The following is a 23,877-nucleotide window of genomic DNA, read 5'->3' as shown; positions in this document are numbered from 1 at the left end:
AGAGACAGAGACAGACAGACAGACAGAGAGAGAGAAAGAGGCAGACAGAGAGAGAGAGAGAAACAGCCTGAGAGAGAGAGACAAAGACACACAGACAGAGAGAGAAATAAAGTGTGAGAGAGAGAAAGCGAAAGAGTGAGAGTGAGAGAGAGACACCAACAGCACTGATGCAAAGCTGCAAATCAGGAGAAATAAAAAAAAAGCCAAATATAAGTTAAATGCCGTAGTGTGGAACATTCAGACAAAACTATAAAACCTAATCCGTGTTAAAAGATGTTATTGTTGCACATTTGTACTTATACATTAAGAGCTGTCGTAGGAAACACATTTCTCCACTTTCGAGTTCATTTTTTTCGTGAATAATTCAGAATTCTTCACGCCAAAGTTGATCCAAATGAACTTTCGCCGTTTTTGTTTTTTTTTGTATAAGAATAAGAATTAGCGACCTGTAGCCTTACTTGTTAGCTCCTCGCCATTAGTTTCAAATTGACTTTTTATTTCCGTCAGACTGCAGAGCCCTGTCCTGGTGTGGGCTGCAGAAACAGAGGCGTGTTCACACATTTTCAAGTTTTCACACTTTTGTCGACAATTTTAAGAAATATAACTTCTGACATCCTCTGTGAATTCCTGTAAGGGTTTTGTGTTAAGTGTAATTAAATACAGCAGTGACATTGTGTGCGCAGACTCAAGCTACGGCCGCCTGCGACTTACAGTTAAAGCCACAGCGAGGCCCACAAATATATCTTAAGTTCATGTAATGATCACAAATAAACTTTTCACCTTTGCAAAAAAATAATAAAATGCATTATATATATTAAAAAATAATAATAAATCAAATGAAAATAAATTAAAATAAAAATAATAATAATAATACAACTAAATAATTGTAATAAAAGATAAATAAATAAATAAAATAATAATAAAATACAAAAAATTAAATAATAATATAAATAAATAAATACATAAATAAAACAAAACAAAATAAAATAATAATAATAATACAACTAAATAATTGTAATAAAAGATAAATAAATAAATAAAATAATAATAAAATACAAAAAATTAAATATTAAAATAAAATAAAAAATAAATAAATAAATACATACATAAATAAAACAAAACAAAATAATAATACAACTAAATAATTGTAATAAAAGATAAATAAATAAATAAAATAATAATAAAATACAAAAAAAAAAAATACATACATAAATAAAACAAAACAAAATAAAATAAAGTGTTAGATGTTTCTGTCACATACAGCCATATAATGCTCTTCTATTTCCACTGTGACTCATTAATATGTTCAAAAAGTGCACTCAGAAACTGGGGCAGCAACAACAATATCCACCGATACCAAAAAATTGCACAGATATCGATGCCAATACCGATGCTTGAACCGATATATCACCCCTCCCTGCCTTTCAGCACCTTTAAAAACCTTACACTATATTAAAATAGACATAAAGGACATTTTTATATTTCATTATGGCCAAAATTTAAGGAGCCAAGTTTATTTCCGAAGTGTATTTGAACATTCCCCTCACCGTATAACGCAAATAACACAAAATTTAAACTTCAAAGCCACGGAACATTCCTGTCCCACTATTGAGCGCGGAACTATTTAAAAGCATGCATTTAGCAATTTCAGAAAAAAAAAATCCCAATTTTCTTTGAGCCAAGTTCAGCCCTTTGAAGTGTGCTATTCCAAATGACATGGTTGCGATCCGCAGTTGAGTGAATGAAACGCGGTGAGCTCGTGTGTCTCACCAAAGCAGCGGCCAGTCTTTTCCTAGCGGGGCTGATGGCGGAGGAGGAGGCGGGGTCAGGGTGCAGCCTCGCAGTGTGCCGAGCCTGTGGTCAGAGGGACAGCGAGACACAGACAGAGAGAGAGGGGGAAGAGGAGGACAGCCACACGTTTGGGGTCTTTAGTGCGCAGTAAAACAAGCACGGCATTTGTAAAGAGACATGTCAAAGGTGCAACCCGACCCCCCCCTCCCCTCCCTCCTCTCCTCTACGCCAACCCTCCCGCTTTCTGTATTTTTTTTACCCATCATGCCCGGCGAGCGCGTGCAGGAGGCGGGATAATGACACATGCGGCTTACACGGCGACTGAGAGCCGTGGGGAGAATGGAGGTTAATGAGCTGACAGACCCCTCCACCCCGAACACGCCCCCCCATCCCATGTACATGCACCCGCCCCCGACCCTCCCGCCGCCAACCCCACATGCCTTCATCTCCATCCCGCTACAACACACACACACAACGCACAAACACACAACGCGCAGCTCAGTCAGACAGATTTCAGCTTAATTAAGACATTTAACACAAACGAACGCGCACATGAGAACTGTCGAGCCGCAGGGAAAAAACGCTGTCATACTACTGTACTAAAGCTGCACTACGTAACTTTTCTGTCTTTTCTCGTCTCCATGGAGATGTCATTGCATTGCTTCGCTGGTAATGTTGCACAGATTTTTGTTTCATTTCATTCACACGTTTAACGCACAAAACTTGGATATTTATGCGATTTCTTTCAGGCTTTTCGCGAACTGAAAACACTCTGTTGCACCTTGTGATGTCATCATGTGGTGATACAGGAAGCGCTCCGCTGGGTTTTTAAACTCCGTACATCTTCATTATGATTATTTGGATAGTTTCAGCCCTGGAATTGTCAATCTCTACTGAACTAAAAGGTAAAATGTAGCTGCGAAACTGAAAACTAGCTGAAAACTATTACTTCATGACATCACAAGGTGAAACAGAGCATTTTACTTTGGAGATTTAGACAGAATAATAATATGAGGTTAATTAAACATGTGTGAATGAAACAAAACACATCTTCAGGTATGTTTTTGACGAGGTAACAGCATCATAACATGACTTAAAGCTCACAACAGCCAATTTTGCGTAATATAGGACCTTAAAAATGTATTTCCACAGTAAGCTAGCTTGCCTCTCCATAGATCTGACTTGTACCTTAGCCTAGTGATGTCATTTGTTTGTCTCCATTGAGGTAGACCCATTTAATGGCTGACCGCATGTGGTGGACCCTCCCTCAGAAAAGTTACATAGTGCATCTTTATTAGAAATGTAGATTTAAGCGTAAATTTAAGGAGAAATAGTTTGTCATTGCTCATTCCAGGAACTCCATCTGCCAATCAAAAAAGTGTTTCAACATTGCGTTCGCTCTCCGTCATTCGCAGCAGCAGAACGTCCAGCCTCTCAGCCCTTCCCCTCCTCTTCACCACCACAAAAGTCAAGGCCAGATGTTTTGTTTTGTTTTTTCCTATCAACTTTTCTCCCCGCTACGGTTTAAGTGTCAAAGTTGACCCATTCTTTTCTATTTTCTATTGTGTGGCTCCATTCCCTGACTACACAAAAACACACACACAACACACAACACACAAGCCTCACATAAGACACAAAGCTGAACCCTGGAGCAGAGCCAGAGGAGCAGAGTCTAAACCAGGATCATGACCAGCTTTACTCTGGGCTCCACTTTGGGAACGTGGATCTCGGACCAGCTCAGGGAAAAACGCAACAATCAGACGCCCCATCGACGACATAATGTACTTATTATAAAACGCCACGACCTGTAAACAATAGAGCACAACACTGAGCTGCACTTAGGCTGTCCGGGCAGCCGTTGTGTGGGAGTTACACATTAATTATAAGTGTAAAACATGTAAAAATAAACTCCACGGGGATGTAAATGTGTTCAACGGGCTCTCAATGTGATATTTAAAATGAGAAAGCACCGGCATTTATACCAGTAACAGTTTAACACATATAACCATTTATGAATTTCAATTACAATTACGATTATCGCTTTAATCGATTAAAGAAATTGTGTAGTCGAAATGTTGCTCACGGATTACCTTTACACTTGTAGAGTAGGTTTATATAAGTCTTTTTGTCAGACTAGTTACATTTTCATATACGTAATAGCTTATGAGGGCAATTTTGAATTTCAATTACAATTACGATTATATTGCACTAATCGATTAAAGAAATTGTGTAGTTGAAAAGCTGTTCACAGATTATTCGTGTAGGAAATGTTTACATAAGTCTATTTCTGTGAGACTAGTTGCATTTTCACAGTTATAATACATATAATTTACAAGGACCGGACAATTAATTGAATTTCAATTACAATTATTCCTCTAATTGATTAAAGAAATTGTGGAATCAAAAAGCTGCTCACAGATTATGTTTGTACTTGTAGAATACATTTATAGAAGTCTATTTCTGTGACTTACATTTTCAGGTGAGAGTCTATAAGGGCTATGCAATTAAGTGAATTTCAATTACAATTACGATTATCGCTTTAATCGATTAAATGAGTTGTGTAATCAAAATGTTGCTCATAGATTAGCTGTATATTTGTAAAGTGCGTTTATGTAAGTCTATTTCTGTGATATATAACAGCTTGCGAGGGCAATGAATGGAATTTCAATTACGATTATGATTATTACGCTAATCGATTAAAAAAAACTGTGTAGTTGAAAAGTTGCTCACAAATTATCTTTAAATTTAGCACATTTATAAAAGTCTATTTCAGTGAGACTAGTTACATTTCCACAGATATAATAAATTATGATGGCCATGCAATTAATCACATTTCAATTATGACTATGATTATCGCTCTAATCGATTAAATAAACTGTGTAGTTGAAAAGCTGCTCATAGATTACTTGTTTACTTAGAGAACATTTCCAACAGTGAAACACGTCACATAGTTTCATACTGTCTGTTTGTCTCATCACTGGCTGTGGGTGACACAAAAAGTTTCTGCAGATCTACACCAACTTTTTGATTTAAATAACAAGATTAGAATTTAGAGATTAGAGATTAGAGTTTAGCTATTCGAGTTTAGAGATTAAACTTTAGAGTTTAATTATTATAGTTTAGAGATTAGAGTTTAGAGATTAAAGTTTAGAGATTAGAGTTTAGATATTAAAGTTTAGAGTTTAATGATTAGAGTTTACAGATTAGAGTTTAGATATTAAAGTTTAGAGATTAGATTTTAGAGATTAAAGTTTAGAGATTAGAGTTTAGAGATTAAGTTTAGAGTTAAATGATTATAGTTTAGAGATTATAGTTTAGATATTAAAGTTTAGAGATTAGAGTTTAGATATTAAAGTTTAGAGATTAAAGTTTTGAGATTAGAGTTTAGATATTAAAGTTTAGAGATTAAAGTTTTGAGATTAGAGTTTGGATATTAAAGTTTAGAGATTAAAGTTTTGTGATTAGAGTTTAGATATTAAAGTTTAGAGTTTAATGATTAGAGTTTAGAGATTAGAGTTTAGAGATTAAAGTTTAGAGATTAAAGTTTAGAGTTTAAGTATTAAAATTTAGAGTTTAATGTTTATAGTTTAGAGATTAAAGTTTAGAGTTTAATGATTACAGTTTGGAGACTAGAGTTTAGAGTTTAGAGAACAATCTAGTATTTCTTTACAGTCAATGGGGTCAACACGCTTCAGTCCTTCTGCAGTCAAACTTAACCATAAAGCGTGCAAACTTCTCACCATAGAAGCAACTCGCAAAGGCCAAACGTGTCAAAACCACAGACCAGAAAATAAACGCAGAGGTGTGAGAGCCAAACAAAAACATAGAAACGCCGTCTATTTCTTGGTTGTCACGTGTCGTAATGTGGGCGCCAAGGCGTTCAATCAAACCTCAGAGTCTTAATGTTGCAATAACGCTGGCCATCGTGTGACCAACAAAGAAGCAGGTAACCGACCGAGCTATTCACGTCCAAATAAAACCCACCCAACTCTTTCTTCTGGAGGTGCATTTAGCTGCCTGGGAAATATTCACAAATGAGCAATGCAACATGTAACATTATTATTATTTATTTTTATTATTGGTGATGCAAAATGCGTGAAAATGCTCAACGTTAAAACCCCAAATTACACTAAATTGTTTCATGCAACTTACTTGAAGCCTAAAATTACATAGATTTAAAGCAGGCATATTATACAAAATCAGCCTTTAATAATAGTAATAATAATATTAAATCTCAATTACAATTACAATTTCGATTTTTGCTCTAAATAATTAAAGACATTGTGTAGTTGAAAAGTAGCTCACATATTATCTTTATACTTGTAGAGTATGTTTATGAAAGTCTTTTTGTGTGAGATTAGTTATATTTTCACAGATATATGTTTGTGAGGGCTGTGCAATTAATCGAATTTCAATTTCAATTATGGTTATTCCTCTAAGCTATTATAAAAATTGTGTAGTTGAAAAGTTGCTCACAGATTATCTTTAAACTTGTAGAGTACATGTGTACAAGTTTATTATGTGAGATTAGTAGTAATTTTCACAGATATAGTACGTTTGTGAGGACTTTGCAATTAATCAGATTTCAATTACAATTATGATTATCGCTCTAATCGATTAAAGACATTGAAAAATTGCTCACAGATTACCTTTATACTTTTAGAACATGTCTATTTGTGTGAGACTAGTTACATTTTCACAGATATAATAAGTTTGTGAGAACAGTGCAATTAACCGCCTTTCAATTACAATTACGATTATTTAAAAACTTGTGCAGTTGAAAAGTTGCTTACAGATGACTATGTTTATAAAAGTCTATTTCTGTGAGACTAGGTACATTTTCACAGAACAGTTTATGAAGACTGTACAATTAGTTGAATTTCAATTACAATTATGATTATCACTCTAATTGATTAAAGAAATGGTGTAGTTGAAAAGTCACAGATTACCTTTATACTTTTAGAACATGTCTATTTGTGTGAGACTAGTTACATTTTCACAGATATAATGTTTGTAAGGACTGTGCAATTAATCACATTTCAATTACAATTACGATTATTGTTCTTATCGATTAAATACATTGTTTAGTTGAAAAGCTGCTAACAGATGATATTTATACTTGTAGAGTACATTCATAAAAGTCTATTTGTGTGACACTAGTTACATTTTTACAGATATAACATGTTTTTGAGGACTGTGCAATTAATCAAATTTCAATTACAATTACGATTATCGCTCTAATCGATTTTAAAAATTGTCGATCCTCTTTATATTTGTACAGTGCATTTATAAAAGTATATTTGTGTGAGACTCGTTACATTTTCACAGATATAATCATTTATGAGCGTAGGCAACGTACTTGAAGCCTAAATGTACAGTTCATTTAAATGAGGCATATTATACAAAATCAACCTTTAATAATAATGATAATAATGATGATAATAATGATAATAATGATGATAATAATGATAATAATAAATCTGTTTTATAAGGTGTTTTTCACAGAGAAACTCAAAGACACTTTAATGATCTTTTCTCCTCGTTATAATGGCGTTCCCTCATTAGCAGCTCACTCGGAGTTGTATTTTTATTCCCTCTTTTATGCCTGAATAATCTTCCCTTGTCTCTTGTCATTAAAGGCTTGAGTACTCCTCACCTTCCCCCTATCCCCGCCCACATCCCTCTACTTAGCTGCTATAATTTGAACAATCCAAGTCATACATTTAGATTTTAACTGCGTCTTGTAGCCACTTTTCAAAAAAATAACAAAATGTAAACGTAAACCTTGTGCTTGTTACGGTGAAACGTCACGACAGGCCTCCCGTTTCTGCAGTTTCGAACAGGAAGTCAGCCTCTGTTTCTATTATTAAGCCGTTTTAAATCAATATTCCCGTTGGAGTGCAGTTTTAAGTACCACAATGTCTTCTGCGAATCCTTTTTTGCACAGCACCTTTAAACGAAGCCGCAGCGTTTGAGCAAACTCCGACTAAATTAGCTAAAATATAATAATAATAATGACGATAATACATAATAAAAATGTTCCAAATGTCAGCGTTAAACATCTCCCCAATCCCTGTTAATTATTCCACATAAAAAGTGCATTACAGCGGAGAATACATTAGAACACAATAACATCTTTTATAAATGCTCTGAACATTCTGCGGGTCTGAAATAGGCTTGATAATGGCGTATATGGAGCTGTACTTGGAAACAATGGGAGATGGATGGTTCGTCATTAGGCCCCATTGTGAATCTGTGGACTGAGTAATTTGTGCAGAGAAGCCTTGTGCATTTTTAATATTCTTAAACTGAAGAGCCCCAAGAACACAAACTCCATAAAATAATAACAGGATCCCACCTTCGCACTATCTCAACCTCTCAATTATTTACCGCTAATGAAACGCTGTGGGCGATTTCACCCTCCAAGTACAGCACAAGTCTGCGCTACGCCAGCCCAACGCGGAGTTAAATACTTCTGCCCGTGAAAGTCTGTTTCTGTGGGACTCGTTACATTTTCACATAGTTTACGAGGACCGTGCGATTAGTCGAATTTCAATTACAATTACGATTATTGCTCTAAATCGATAAAGGAAACTGTGTAGTTGCAAAGTTGCTCACAAATGATCTTTATACTTGTAGAATATGTCAATAAAAGTCTATTTCTGTGAGACTAGTTACATTTTTACATATAATAGTTTATGAGGACCGTGCGATTAATCAAATTTCAATTACGATTATCGCTCTAAATCGATTAAGGAAACTGTGTAGTTGAAAAGTTACTCAGATTATCTTTATACTTGTAGAATATGTCTATAAAAGTCTATTTCTGTGAGACTAGTTACATTTTTACAGATATAATAGTTTATGAGGGCCGTGCGATTAATCAAATTTCAATTACAATTACGATTATTGCTCTAAATCGATTAAGGAAATTGTGTAGTTGAAAAGTTACTCAGATTATCTTTATACTTGTAGAATATGTCTATAAAAGTCTATTTCTGTGAGACTAGTTACATTTTCACAGTTTATGAAGATAGTGCAATTGATCAAATTTCAATTACAATTACGATTATCACTCTAATCGATTAAAGAAATTGTGTAATTGAAAAGTAGCTCATAGATCACCTTCATATTTGTAGAATATGTTTATAAAAGTCTATTTCTGTAAGTCTAGTTAAATTTTCACAGATATATCAGTTTATGAGGACTGTGCAATTAATCAAATTTCAATTACAATTACGATTATCACTTTAATTGATTAATAAATTGTGTCAAAACGCTGCTCAAGGATTATCTTAGCACTTGTAGAGTACGTTTACAGAAGTCTATTCATGTGACTAGTTTCATTTTCACATATTTAACAGTTTATGAGGATTGTGCAATTTATCAAATTTCAGTTACAATTACGATTATCACGCTAATCGATTAAAGAAATAAAGAAATTGTGTAATCAAAAAGCTGCTCACATAGTTCCTTTATACTTGAGGACTGTGCAATTAATCGAATTTCAATTACGATTACAATGATCTCTCAGGTTGATTAAAGAAACTCCTCAGAGACTATCTTTATATTTGCAGAATATGTTTATATGAGTCTATTTGTGTGAGACTAGTTACGTTTTCACAGGTATAAGTTTGTGACGACTGTGCGATTAATCGTATTTACTGTTAATGCTTCACTCTGGGGTATTTCTCCCTTGAAGTACAGCACCGTCTGCGCTACACCAGCCCAACACAGAGTTAAATACTTTTACCCAAATGAAACTAAACGTCCCAAATTTCACACAAGGACGTACGAGTGTCCCTCTGTTTGTAGATTCAACCTCGATAACGTTTTTTCTCCTCCGACATTTGAGATTTTGTAATTAGTTTCAATGAAAAAGCCATAATAATCTTCTTAACACTGTTCTCAGCTCGTGCTAGAGGATGTAATAAAGCGTTTGTGTGCGGTTTACAGCAGAGGAGCGGGCCGGTTGCCAGGCATCCACCTGTCTTTGCCCTTTGCAGCAAAATAAGCCACTTTCAGTCAGCCCTGAGCCGTTTGGAGGTGAGGATAAAAGTACAACATCATAATGACAAAGAGCGAAAAGAGGGAGATGTTTCTGCTCTGAGCCGCGATAAAGGGTTAAAATTAACAAAAGTGATGTAAAACTATGAATATACGCATGGAAAATGACATAAACCTTTACAAAATAATGACAAAAGTAAAGTAATCATGCCTAAAATAGTAGGAAATGTGCTCAAAACCACCTTTAACTTAATGTAATATTTATGTTTCGCTTTTGCAGTTTATAAAAGTGTAGAAATATCAAAAGAAATATCAAATCAACAAATCAAACATGGACAAAAGACGGAGGAAAGTGCAGTTCTGTTCTGTTCTGATCAGATCTCAACATAAAACGAATGGCCAAGTCTGCTCTTAACAAGATGCCTCCACCAAAGTGTCCAATCAGTGAAAAAGGGGAGAGAGGGAGAAGAAGAAGAAGAAGATAGAAGACAGAGAGAAGAGTTGCAGCGTAACCTTGGCAGTATAAACTCATCACCTAAGTGAATGTAAATACATTCCACCATCTGTTAGTATGGATCCATAGGGGACGTCTTTACTCTCAGATTTGAGTGCTTCTGAGAGAGAGAAGAAGAAGAAGAAGAGAGAAACAGAGAGAGGGAGAGAAAGAGGGAGAGGGAGAGAGTAGAGAGAAGGGAGGGGACAACTGTAAACGCACCTCCCTCACATGTGCATCATCCTTCACATTAGATTTGCTTCCTCTCCTGCCAAACCGTGTCCACATCTCCTTCATTTGTAAATTAAATGCACCAGTCTCCAGAAAATTTCAGAAAAAGAACAAATAAATAAAAATAAAATAAAAACACTGAAGCAAAACATGAACAAAATGTTATATTTAAAACTGTTCCACTGCTCAGTCACTACTTTACCTTTAATTTAAACAGTGTTAAGACTGTTACTGTTTATTACACACATGTGCCTCTTATTACACACATGTGCCGCTTATTACACACACATGTGCCGTTTATTACACACACGTGCCGTTTATTACACACACATGTTATTTATTACACACATGTGCCGTTTATTACACACATGTGCCGCTTATTACACACATGTGCCGTTTATTACACAAGTGTTGTTTAAACAGTATGTGTGTAATAAACACATGTGTAACACACATTATTACACACATGTGCCGCTTATTACACACACGTGATGTTTATTACACACATGTGCCGCTTATTACACACACGTGCCATTTATTACACACACGCGCCGTTTATTACACACATGTGCCGTTTATTACACACACATGTTATTTATTACACACATGTGCTGCTTATTACACACATGTGCCATTTATTACACACACGCGCCGTTTATTACACACATGTGCCGTTTATTACACAAGTGTTGTTTAAACAGTATGTGTGTAATAAACACATGTTATTTATCACACGTTTGTTGTTCATGACATGTTCTTGCACTTCATCAAAACTCCGCAGTGTGTGATTCTATAAACATACATATATATATATATATATATATATATATATATATATATATATATATATATATATATATATATATATATATATATATATATATTTTTTTTTTTTATGACAGTGACAAATGAATCTTGAATCTAGAAACGACTGAATTAAATTAAATTAAACAGAAACATCACGCCGCACAACTGTGTGTCGTCCAAACAAACTTAAGCGTCGCCATTTTTAATCTATGTGTCAAACTGACCTACTTTACCTCATAATTCTCCTGTCAAACCCTCATCTCTCCCTCCGTTCCCGGCCTGTATTTGAAACGTGTGCGCAGTCAATCTACCATTTTGTAATAAAGTCTCGCCCAGTGCCCCACATTTCAAACCTTACAGTAAAATTCCATATTATTTTCCTAAAGCGGAACCAATCAGTTTGGGATTGACTGGCTCTTCTCGATTGCACACGGGGAGGATGTAATCACGAGTTCTGAGCTGTAACTACTGCGAGCCAAATTAAAGCCATTCCTAGACAGCTGGTTGTAGTAAATTCTTTCATAAAAAAAAAAAATGGAAAGTGGAGTTTGAGTGAACGCATATACTATTTTCATTCCCTCTGCTTTACGGATTAAGTCTTAGGTCTGTAGAAAAAAAAAAAAAGCATTAAAATAATCCACCAATTGCATGTTTTATCTGACAAAGGAGAGATACACCACCCCCACTGTACTCCATATATCCAAACGCCCCTCCCCCCACGGACGTCACACACTCGCACACACACACACACACACACATGATCATTACTATAAACGCACACACACAGGCCTCGCTAGCATCAACCTGCTACCATCTGCTCCTCTCCTCTTTCCACAGAATACATTATTCACTACAATACATCACATCACATCCCCTCAATGTCAGAGCGACGTGCCGCAGACCAAACCAAAGCCATTGTGATGTTGTGAGAAGTGAGGGAGACGGAGAGAGGGAGAGAGGGAGACAGAAAGAGGGGAGGGGGAGAGAGTGAGGGGGAATTAAAGGGGGCTTGGTTTGGCTTTCAGGTGAAACAAGATTGGCACAGTTACAGACAAAAGTGGATTAAAAATTGCGAAGGAATGAGACAGATGGAATACGTAACGGTGGAGGTTTGACCCGACGGCGAATCCTGCGTTTATACTATTTAAAACCTAAAAAAGTGACATAAATACATGAAAAATACAACGGAATTTTTATATACAGTGGTCCCGTCGTTTATCGCGGGGGTTGCGTTCCAAAAAATAACCCGCAATAGACAAAATCCGCGAAGTAAACAGCTTATTTTTCACGGTTATTCTCTATGTTTTTGTCTGTAAAACCCCTCACCACACACTTTATACACTTTTCTCACACAGGCGTTAACATTTTTTCGCATTTCTCTCTCGTTTAAACTCTCTCAAAGTTCAAACCTTCGTAGGCGTCTTTGTCGGTGCAGAACGTTTCATCGACATTGTGGGTTTTGTCGGGGAGAAAACAAATCGCAAACGTACAGCACTTCAGAGTCACACTGCGATCCAACGTTTATGTAAATTTGTCTGAACACATTCTGTACTGGACAGGAGACACGGCACGGAGGAGACTGATGGACAATGGTCTACGGTCCCTTAGTCAACCGCACAAAAAAATCCGTGAAACAGCGAGACCGCGATATAGCGAGGGACAACTGTACACAAAGCTTTATTTTAGTACTTAAACGCAATGAGATAACTGCGCTAAACGTGACTACACAGCTGTCTTACAGGTTTGTGGTAAAAACATATATCAGTCCAAAAATATCAACCTTCAGTTTCTGTGGATTCTAATATCGGTTGATCTCTATAAATCGTTATTTTGAACTGTTACGGCTCAATCTTAGACCTGCTCTAGTCTCGTTTTAGCCGTACAGACCCCATAAAAGTCCAGGTTTAGAGCTGTGGTAAATTTGTAAAGCCAAAAACTCATATTATGTGGTATTTGGTGTCAAAAGTGTGAGAACCGCTGCCGTAATGGAGCAGTTTCATCAAATCTAAGGTTGCAGGTTCGTTTCAAGGAGCCAGTGCATGTGCAGGTGTGAGATTTAGCAATAGACCCATTTATGAATCTGATGTGTGAGGAAATGCATCGGTGGTGGTGGGCGGAGGGGACAGATTGTGAATCGTTGGTGAATTCACAATCAAATTAAAACTATAGTCACGTTTATTTAGTATGTAATGACTTTGTTTTGAGCAGCTGGGTAACAAAACCAGCAGCGAATATGTGATTTACTTGGCTTTACAGTTGTCCCTCGTTGTATCGCGGTTCACCTTTCACGGTTTCGCTCGTGATTGTTTTTTGTGCAATTTTTCATGCTTTTTTACATCGTCTGAACGTGCACTGTGTTCTGCGTCGTGATTGGCTGTTGGACCGTAGACCATTGTCCATCAGTCTCCTCCGTGCCGTGTCTCCTGTTCAGTACAGAATGTGTTCAGACAAATTTACATAAACGTCGGATCGCGGTGTGACTCTGAAGTGCTGTACGTTTGCGATTTGTTTTCTCCCCGACAAAACCCACAATGTCGATGAAATGTTCAAAGACGCCTACGAAGGTTTGAACTTTGAGAGAGTTTAAACGAGAGAGAAATGTGAGAAAATGTTAACGCCCGTGTGAGAAAAGTGTATAAAGTGTGTGGTGAGGGGTTTTACAGACAAAAACATAGAGAATAACGTAAAAAATAAAGCCGATTCGTCGCGGATTTCGTCTGTTGCGGGTTATTTTTAGGACATAACCCCCGCGATAAACGAGGGACCACTGTACTCTCAAGGCAGCAGGTTGGACAAAACAAAATATCGGCCTGAGCTGGAGATTTAAATTCGATAACCAATGTAATATGCTAAAAAAAAATCCTAAAAAATGCAAATATTTCTAATGATTAGCTTAAAAAAATCACCATATGTCTCTAAAAAAAACTCACTATTAAAATCACTCACTACATTACAGTATTGTTGCGAGATTATGATTCAGAAACGTAAAGCTCCACGCAGGTTTTTATCCCCACATTCTAAACGTTAATGTCCAAACCATCTGACTCCTGATGTTCGCTCGCACGCCTCCCTCGTGAGCCCGGAGCGTTGATGTATTCGTCCCTGTAGAGCGGCACAGGCAGAGCAGCTGGCAGCACCACACTTGACTACAACATGACCTGCTTTACATTCACCTGTTATTCACCACAGCCTAATACTTCCACTGCAGCTGAGCGCCAATTAACCCCACCACTGCGCCAGCCACACCGGTCTCAGCCAATTTGTCAAAGAAGTGAAGCCAACTTGGCTAAATGTCATCCAGAGAATTTGTTTTCCGCGGTTATAAAAGGTAAATGTACGCGCTGACATGTTTGGCTAAAGTCTGGAAGGTGTTTTTTTTTTTAGATGTTACAAGAAAAAAGTTGATGAAAGGAAGTCGGCATCTGAAAAAGTCCAAAGCTGAGGATGTGTAAAGGGTTGGAAAGGAATTTAACAGCAACCAAATGCGTTTTATAAGGGTTTTATTTGAGCAAACCTTCAACTGAATGAAAGTAGCTCTGTGGAGTATGGAAAAAGTATTATTATAAGTATTACAGTAAACGTCACAGATTATTTTACTGTTTTTCGTTTGACCACCACCATTCCCTCATGCACACTCCACTTTCACACTAGGGGAGGTGGAGGAAGTGTCTTGCCTAAAGGAACAATGGTTTAATGGAGCACTGAGCCAACATCACAATCACTATTCTTGGAAATTCACGGAGTTTGAACCTTAGAGTCAAATATTCATCGGAAAAAGTTGACGCTTCCCTAAACCTGTCCATAAACCTGCTGATCAGAGACAACAATTAGACATTTTCAGTTGTTTTTTTTGTTTTTTTTGGTATTTACTGTTTAAAAAAAAGTGTAATTCTCGTTTGGTGAGGTCAGTTATAGCTAACATTGCCTTTGATGGAATTAGAACACGTTGAAAGTAGGTACATAATCATGCACAGAATTTTTAATAATTAATAAAAAAATAAATGAATAAAATAAAAAATAATAATAAATAAATAAATAACAATTAATAAATAATAAATAAATGACTATAATAGATAAATAAATATATACATAAAAAATAGAAAAACTACATTCACGTGCTGTTATATCCATAAATCAAATGCTCCAGGCCAGAAAAAGAATCATGAGTTTTGCATAAACCAAAGGCAGTTTAATTGATTCCTTCCTAAGTATTACAGTAAACGTCACAGATTATTTTACTATTTTCTTTTATGAAGTTTTAGTACATCTGAGATAGATTTTACAAATATTACAGGTAGTTTTTCATTTAATTTGTTCATTCCGAGCAAACCCACAGCACATCTCACAGATTTGTTCCTATACAAGCTCGAAAAGGAACGGGAAGAAGAAAACTTATCAAGTCCCATCCCTGTCTTCCATTAGAACAGGGCTGTTCAAACTACGGTCCTGGGGCCAAATGCGGCCCTCAGACCCATTTTTGTTGGCCCTCTAAACTGTCCCGATTGAAGGTAGTTTTTTTTTTTTACTACAAACTGAAGATATTCTACCTCTATAACCTGAATAACATCACACTGCATTGTGACACAGACCTAAAAATAATCTTCCAAGTCTTATTAACGGTACAATGTCTCTATCAAACTTGTTAAATGCCCCTCAGTTTCAAATATGTTTCAGTATGTGGCCATCGGTGAAAAAAGCTTGGACGCCCCTGCATTAGAACATAAATTAAACGCTTTGTTTAAACTTCCTATTCATTATCTCATTATGTTCCGCTATTATGCATCTATTTTACCACATTTTTACTGGAACGAAAAACAAATGAAGTAGTATTTTTGTCACTAGCTGCTCTGAGGGAGAAACGAGGCCGCCGATCTGCGCCATCGCCGACCCCTCACGCGCAGACCGCATTCATACTGTAACCGCTGCGCCGCCAACATGTCCGTTTTTTAATCATGGCAATAAAGGGACCCCCAGCATTTGACTTTCCTTTTCCCAATTCAGTTGTAACCAGTGGCTCAGACTGTACTGCCATGTCATACACTTGGCTTTGCACTCCTCCTCCTCCTCCTCCTCCTCCTCTCCTCCTCCTCCTCTCCCTCCCCCATCTCTCTCCTCAGGCTCTTGTCAGTGTTTGGGCTGCTACTGCGAGGGGTCACCGCCTGCTTGTTCTCACACGAGGATCCCCGGCGATTAAACCAATGAACGCGCCATTTTTATCCGAGCCGCTGTCTGCTGCACTGGTATGAGCGCTCGTCCTACCGCTGAGTCTCGGAGCGTGCGTGTGAGTGTGTACGCGGGAGTGTGTGTGCTAGTGCTAGCTCAATGCCAGGTCTCTCTAATGAGTCTGTCAGGCACTGTTAGCGACGCAGCGCTCCCCTTGGCTCCGCGCTCTCCCACAGATACAACTGTGATTAGCCGGGCCAACGGCACGCCACCGGGCCAGATTAAACACTCGCCAGCCTCCGCCAGGGACACACACAGCCACTACTGCACGCACATAACACACACACACATACGCGCAGTTACAGTAGAGGCACAGACAGGAGACAGAGCCTGGTCACGGGCAGCTATTAGGATGTTGTGCACTCGGGAGCAAGGTGTTGACACAGCGAGAACTAATGGGAGATATCAGCTAACAAGACAAGTGCGTTTATATAGATCTGAGTAGGCCGACTTTCACGTGGTTATTAGGAGATATTTCCACTTCTTATCAAAAGATTTGCACAGTAGTCTCGCTCTAAATTGCTGACGAATACACTGGAGGCGAGATGGGCGACTTTGGGTCATAGTTTCGGAGATTCTCAAAAAATTCCACTGGTAATTCATCGAGTTTCAAGAAGGATTTTTGGTATTAGTGTAGCCACAGCTGCCCTGGCGGAGAAACGTGGCTGCCGATCTGTGCCATCAGCCCCTCTGACCACTACCGATCCCTCACGCACACTCCACTTTCACACTAGGGAAGGTGGAGGAAGTGTCACAATGGTTTAATGGAGCACTGAGCCAACATCACAATCACCATTCTTGGAAATTCATGGAGTTTCAAGCCTAGAGTCAAATATTCATTTTTTTTGTTTTGTTTCAAAAAATGGTAAAACAGACCAAAAAAGTAATATTTTTATGAGTACTGTTTAAAAAAAAGTCTAATTCTCGTTGGGTGAGGTCAATTATAGCTAATATTAACATTGCCTTTGATGGAATTAGAGCACATTGAAAGTCATGCACAGAATTTTAATTAATTAATAAAAAATAAAATAAATAAATAATAAAAAATAAATAAAAATAACAATATAAATACAAATTAAATATAATAATAATAATAATAATAATAATAATAATAATAATAATAAATACTTTAATAAATAAATACATATATAAATAAATAAATAGAAATAGAAAAACTACATAAGAACCATTCACATGTCGTTATATCCATATATCAAATGCACCAGGACAAAAAAAGAACCCCGAGTATTGCATAAACCAAAGGCAGTTTAATTGATTCCTGTCTGCAACGACATTCGAAGATCTCTTACTCAGGGCGGCTCTGGCTCTCGAAGCTTTCAGCATGTTCATTAAAGCGACATGATTCACTAATTACAGGTAATGACCCTGTAACGAGCAGAGCAGATGAATGGGCAGATATGCAGAGGAGGGCAGGCCTGAGCACACATCGTTTGTCACGGCTACGGGCTCGGCTGGGTGGTACTCCGCGACCGTAAGGGGGGGATTCCAGCGGTGACGGAGGTATCTGATTGGACGAGAGCTCACATGTGGTTTATATAGCTGTTTTAGTGTTTTATTGAATCTGGCTTACTTTAAAGGTCGTATATTACACAAAATTGACTCTTGTGAGCTTTTCGCCATGTTACAATGTTGTTACCTCCTGAAAAACATGCCTGGAGTTGTGTTTTGTTTGAGTAAAATGCTCTGTTCCACCTTGTGATGTCATGAAGTGGTAGTTTTCATGTTAACAGCTACTTTTTACCTTTCGTTCAGTAGAGATTGGCAATTCTGAAGGCTGAAATTATCCAAATAATTCTCGTGAAGGTGTGTGGAGTTTAAAAACACAGTGGAGCACTTCCTGTATCACCACACGATGACATCACAAGGTGGAACAGAGTGTTTTCAGTTTGAGAGAAGAACTCCTAAATATCCAGGTATGTCTGTGATGAAACAACATTATAACATTGATCAGAAATAGCGTAATCTGGGTGAACATAAACACTGGGTAAATTCGTAATACGCACCAAAATCTGATAATTATTTGATTTCTGGAGCTTTAGAAGTATTTAAATGACACGATTGAGTAATCAAAGAGGCCAAGATGAGAAGGAAATGAAATGATTTTACCGTTTACGTGTCATTTCAATAGCCGCGTAACTCCAAAAATCTGATAATATTCAGATTGTGAGTGTGCGTGTAACCACAGACACCGATTGAAGTAATAAAACGAGTACTGTATAGCATTAAATACACTCAAACTAACTTAAAATACGCAGAACTGGCCAATCCTCCAGCTAAGGTTAACGTGATGAAGCTCAAGAGCTCAAGAGTCATCACAAATGACACTGAAGGATGGGTAAAATGCAGATTTATATGGGGGATCGTGAATAAAACGTAAAACTTTGATACATTTTTAGTAATTGGATTGTAGTATTATGTATTATAGTGCGGGTATGCGGTAACTGTATTGGTAAAACGCGTCTCTGCTCTCGTCTGTCAGCTGGCCTCTTTCCCCCTCGTGTGCAGCATCTCTGGGTTTTCCTGTCACCATTGTTATCACTGTACAGAGCCGTCACTGACACATTTACTCTGTTTGTCTTATAGATGGATGTCAGCCATGTTTTTATCCCGCTATTGTACCTGGAAATCAAAATATGAACACTAATAACAGACAAATCAGCTTCCTATTCTGCACTTTTCTCCTTAAAAGTTAATCTTATGCTGATTATTTGTGTTTATTTATGTTTCGATTTGTTTTATTGTGATTTTAACGTCTTTTTTTATTCTGTAAAGCGCTTAATTACCTTGTGTACAAATAAACTTGCCTCGCCTTGCCGTTTTTCCCAGAGGTCACTCCCGCACTCTCGCTAGCAACAGGTTTGATTGACAGCGTTGCTAAGCGCCCGCCACCTCCCAAACCGGCGGTGCGGGTGAAAAGGGGCGTTACCTTCATCAGCTTTGCTCCTGATGGGCTCTTTGGTTGTTATGATACTCGCTGTCGTAACACTCACTTAATCCACTTCTTTATAAAGTCTATGGCATATGTGTCAAACTCAAGGCCCGTGGGCCAAATGCGGCCCTCCACATCATTTTATGTGGCCCTCGACAGGGTGAATTAAAAGGTATGATGGTTTTACAATCTCAGTTTATCAGGAGGTACACAGTTACACAGCCATATTTTTACATCTAGGCAAATGTATATGCAATATTTGTAACTTGAATAAGTAATAAATACAGAAACAGTTAATTAACAAGTTATAAAATTTGTTAGATTTATTTTACATTTGGCCCTTTCAGAGCAGCCATTTCGCTGATGTGGCCCTCGGTGAAAATGTGTTCGACACATCGATCTACGGTGCGGCCAACTTCACTGTTATGAACAAAATTTAATAATGTGAAAAATAAATAAATAAATACACTAAAATAAATAATTAATGTTCTTGTCCTAATAAAAATATGCCCAAAAAATATAAATTTGCTATAAAAAAAATCTTGTTAATATATAAAAATGGCAATGTATTTCTGAATATACTTTTTGAGTTTGCTTTTGGGATTTTTTTGACACAACATTGCACAATAAGGACAAAGACGCCTTCACCTCCAGCCACTAGGGGTCAGTAAACGGACATATTACAACAATTCTGTCATTTTTACCGTTATAATATAAGTAAATCTGTAGAACATTTGCCCAAAATCTGTCGTCTTTACGATAAAACCCAGCCGTTGCTTACCCATAGTACTTCCTGCTTTATGCCATGTTGAATACACTCGCCTGTTTATGTTCATTCCATTAAACTGAATTACAGCGTTGAAATATTGGAAACATTTTTGGTTCATGTTACTCTCATTGCTCGCTTTAATCCGGCCCAGTGGGATCGGGATATTTACAGAAATAACCCTTTGTTTACAGGAGGCTAATCCAATCAGTACGCTAAAGTTCAGTGGATTTATGCCCCGTCAGTGACCCCTAGCCCAGCTCCTACCCTCTGCTCCCTGGGCATATTCATCACCACTGTATACCCCATACAATGCTGCCTCTTTCTGTGTCGCTCCATCTCTTTTTCTCTCTCTTTCTCCATCTCTCTTTCTCTCTTTCCATCTGAAATGTGCCCAGTGTCATATACTACTGTACCGCGTTTCACAATAGAGTAATTGTGTTTTGTCCCTTCGGGGAGAATGAGTTTGGAGTAGAAAAATATCATTGGAGAAAGTAGATATTTTCAACCCTGGGACGTAAATGAGGCAGCACTATACGGTCTGTGATGGTGTAAAACAGTATCGTTGTATTGACCTTCTTGGATCTTTCGAGTAGCTGCGTATAACATATAGTGTTGTGAGGGTTTCTATAGAAAGTGCATTTACTCCTGAAATGAACCATTACTGAGTTTGAGTTGTGAGTTTATATGTCTGGGCGCCGTGTCTTTACGATCCTGAGACGGAACAAGCGCCTGTGCAAAGAGGAAAGATTTGAATGTGACGATATCAATTTAGATATTAGATTTTTGCAGCTTTTTCTGTTCCAATACTGATGTCGATAGTTTTAAGTCTCTGCCGATTCCGATATCAACCGATACTAGGGCAGAGACTGGACATAAACGGTATTTTTTGGATTATACGTCGCTCTGGAGTATAAGTCGCGCCAGCCAAAAAATGCATAATAATGAAGAAAAAAACATATAAGTCGCATTTTTGGGGGAAATTTATTTTACAAAATCCATGACCAAGAACAGACATTTTATCTTTAAATTCAAGTTATAATAATAATGATAAAATGAAAATATAATAATTAATAATAATAAAATAAAAATAAAAATAAAAAATAATAATAAAATAATAAAATGGAGCGCAACAGGCTGAATAGTAAAGTAACACATTTATATTTATTCAGCGACATGAAGCACAGACAGAACTGAACACGTGTCTGGTTTGTTAACGTAAGATATTAACAGTTAATCAGATAAATAAAGAATAAAAAATAAGCAACAATTTTACTCTGGATCTCACTCCAAATCAATAAATCCACTGAATTCTTCATCCTCGGTGTCGATGAAGTAGATGGTTGTCATACTGGTACACAACAACGAAGATGTGTAATTATATATTTTAATAATTTCACATATAAGTCGCACCCTCGGATAAACTATGAATTATATATATTATAGTCCGGAAAATATTACACTTTTCTGTTAAACACAAACAACATAAGGTGAAATGAAGTAACTACAGAACAGCTATGCAAAAATAAAAGTGCAAGTTTAATATTCTGAGATGTTTCGGTTCAACATCGATGAAAAAATTGTCTTATCGCACCAATTTCTAGACCAAAATAGGTTAGACGCTGAACCAATATCTTGGCACCATAGCAACATTGAAGCAGGATAGAGAGAAATATCACGATTAACGATAATATTGAAACTACTTTATGGCACTGACACAAAGCAGGACAATCCCAATGAACCTATTTCTAAATGTACTGCAACTTTAGAAGGCACAGAACTATTTACTCTACTTTCTACAGCTCAAATCTGATCGTCTTACATAAAAATGCCAAAAATCTCTTCATTTTTTGCAAAGAAAATGCACCTTTTGACTATATTGACCCAGTTTTATATATTGAACGATAAATCAATATAGTCATTATCGTGGAAAGGTTACTGTACCACTCATCCTATAGCCTGAAACGCAAATGTCCAACTGTATTTCTATTTGGATCTGGGCAATATGGCAAAGATTTTCATTTCAAATCTATTTACCGAGAAGCTAATATGAATTTGCACATTGTTGCTTGTATAAATCTTGCTTAATTTGAACAAAAAAACGAATGAGACAAGACAAAGCGCTAAAACTTTAGGTCAAATCCTCCAGCTAAGGTAGTCCTGACCTAGCCTAGCGACAGGCTTACGGAGATGGGTCCTTGGGTGTGGAAATGCCCCAGAAGTATTGAAGGATGGGTCAAATGCAGAGGACAAATTTGCCTATGGGGACAATAAAGTGTACCTGAACACAGTAAAACAGTAAAAAAACACAGAAACTCAAATAAAATGCCTCCAAACATCTACCCTATTCCAGAAACGTGCAATTCCACTATGTATAGCAACAGTTTTATCCAGTTTTTCTTCTCATTTTGACTAAAAAGACATAAAACAAAGACAACATGGATTGTTTTATGCCTTAAAAATAAACAAAAATCTTCCTCCAAAGTCTGAAATCGGGTTCAAACCTCAAACCAAACACTTCACATCGAGCAGAGCAGTTTCTGTAGATCTTTTAATTTTAAAAAAAGCCACATTATTTTATTCCTACTGTTCTATCTTCTCCAGCTCTGACTCTTAACTCCGTCATGTCTGGCTTGATCAGACCTAAAAACACACTTAAACCTCCCGACTGTACAATGTGGACATTCAAATAGCTTCCAGATGTATTTGAGAGCGGGGAATTCCTTTATGAAAATATACATTGTGAGCCGGCACGATAAACAACGACATGCCAATAGACTGCTGGAGTCCGCTGTCCCCCCCGCGCGGCTCGCACAGACGGGCTTTTGTTCAGGCCCACTTCGCTTATGTTACTGTAGAACGCTAATGCACGCCGATCGATAGCATACTTTCTATTTCAACACGTTCTTCTGATGTACGCCGCCATCGATCCTTGGGCTGTCAGCACAAACTTTTACGGCTCCGTGTCTCCTTTGTACCCTCAGAATAAACGCTCTTTAAAATCAAAAGGCCTTTTATCGGAGCTTCTTTAAACACCTCAGCCGGGACGTGTTGACATGTCTGTATTAACCACGAGATAACTGTAGGCAGGGGAGGAGAGGGGAGGGAGGGGAGGGAGGGAGCGGCGGGCGAGGGGAGGGAGCGGCAGCAGCAGCTCACGGGCAAACGGCGTCAAGAGCGACGGGGAAACTGGATTGAGACAGAAAGCTTGCGTCGTAACCGTAACAGTTAAATGACATGGGTGATTATTGAATACAATTTCCAAGTTAAAGCTGCATTACGTAACTTTTCTAGTGGTGGGTTTACTTCCCGTTTGTTTCCATGGAGTTTTACTAGTGTTCGCCACCTCTTCGCCCTGGCATTTAATACTAGCTAGACTGGCATTTGGCGTTTTCTTGTTTTATTGTTCTTAAATCTGTTCAAGTTTGTAGCACTTTGGGCAGCTGAAGTTGTATTTTAAACATGCTATATAAATTTAAGTGAGCTGAAGTATTTATCTATCACTATGGCAACCACCTGGCCAAGTTGCAAGTAAGATCTGTGGAGAGGTGAGCCCCTTTACTGTAAGAATGCGAATGCTTTTGAAGTTAAATATGTCACTGAAAAAAA

The 23,877-nt window shown here is 37.4% G+C and overlaps 1 protein-coding gene across 2 annotated transcripts in view; it reads right to left on the bottom strand.

Moving 5' to 3' along the window:
- Nucleotides 1–23,877, bottom strand: part of LOC117374071 (thymocyte selection-associated high mobility group box protein TOX-like) — a 194,796-nt gene that overhangs the window by 131,537 nt on the left and 39,382 nt on the right. The window contains exon 2 of one of the 2 annotated variants that reach the window (XM_033970217.2): nucleotides 1,771–1,854. The exons of the other annotated variant lie outside the window; for it this stretch is intronic. Within the exon in view, the coding sequence (XP_033826108.1) occupies nucleotides 1,771–1,854 (84 nt within the window). The remainder of the gene's footprint in view (nucleotides 1–1,770; nucleotides 1,855–23,877) is intronic. 2 annotated transcript variants of the gene reach the window in all.

The sequence above is a fragment of the Periophthalmus magnuspinnatus genome, chromosome 7 (assembly GCF_009829125.3).
Source record: "Periophthalmus magnuspinnatus isolate fPerMag1 chromosome 7, fPerMag1.2.pri, whole genome shotgun sequence".
NCBI lineage: Eukaryota > Metazoa > Chordata > Actinopteri > Gobiiformes > Gobiidae > Periophthalmus > Periophthalmus magnuspinnatus.
This window is presented reverse-complemented; position numbering and strand designations above follow the sequence as displayed.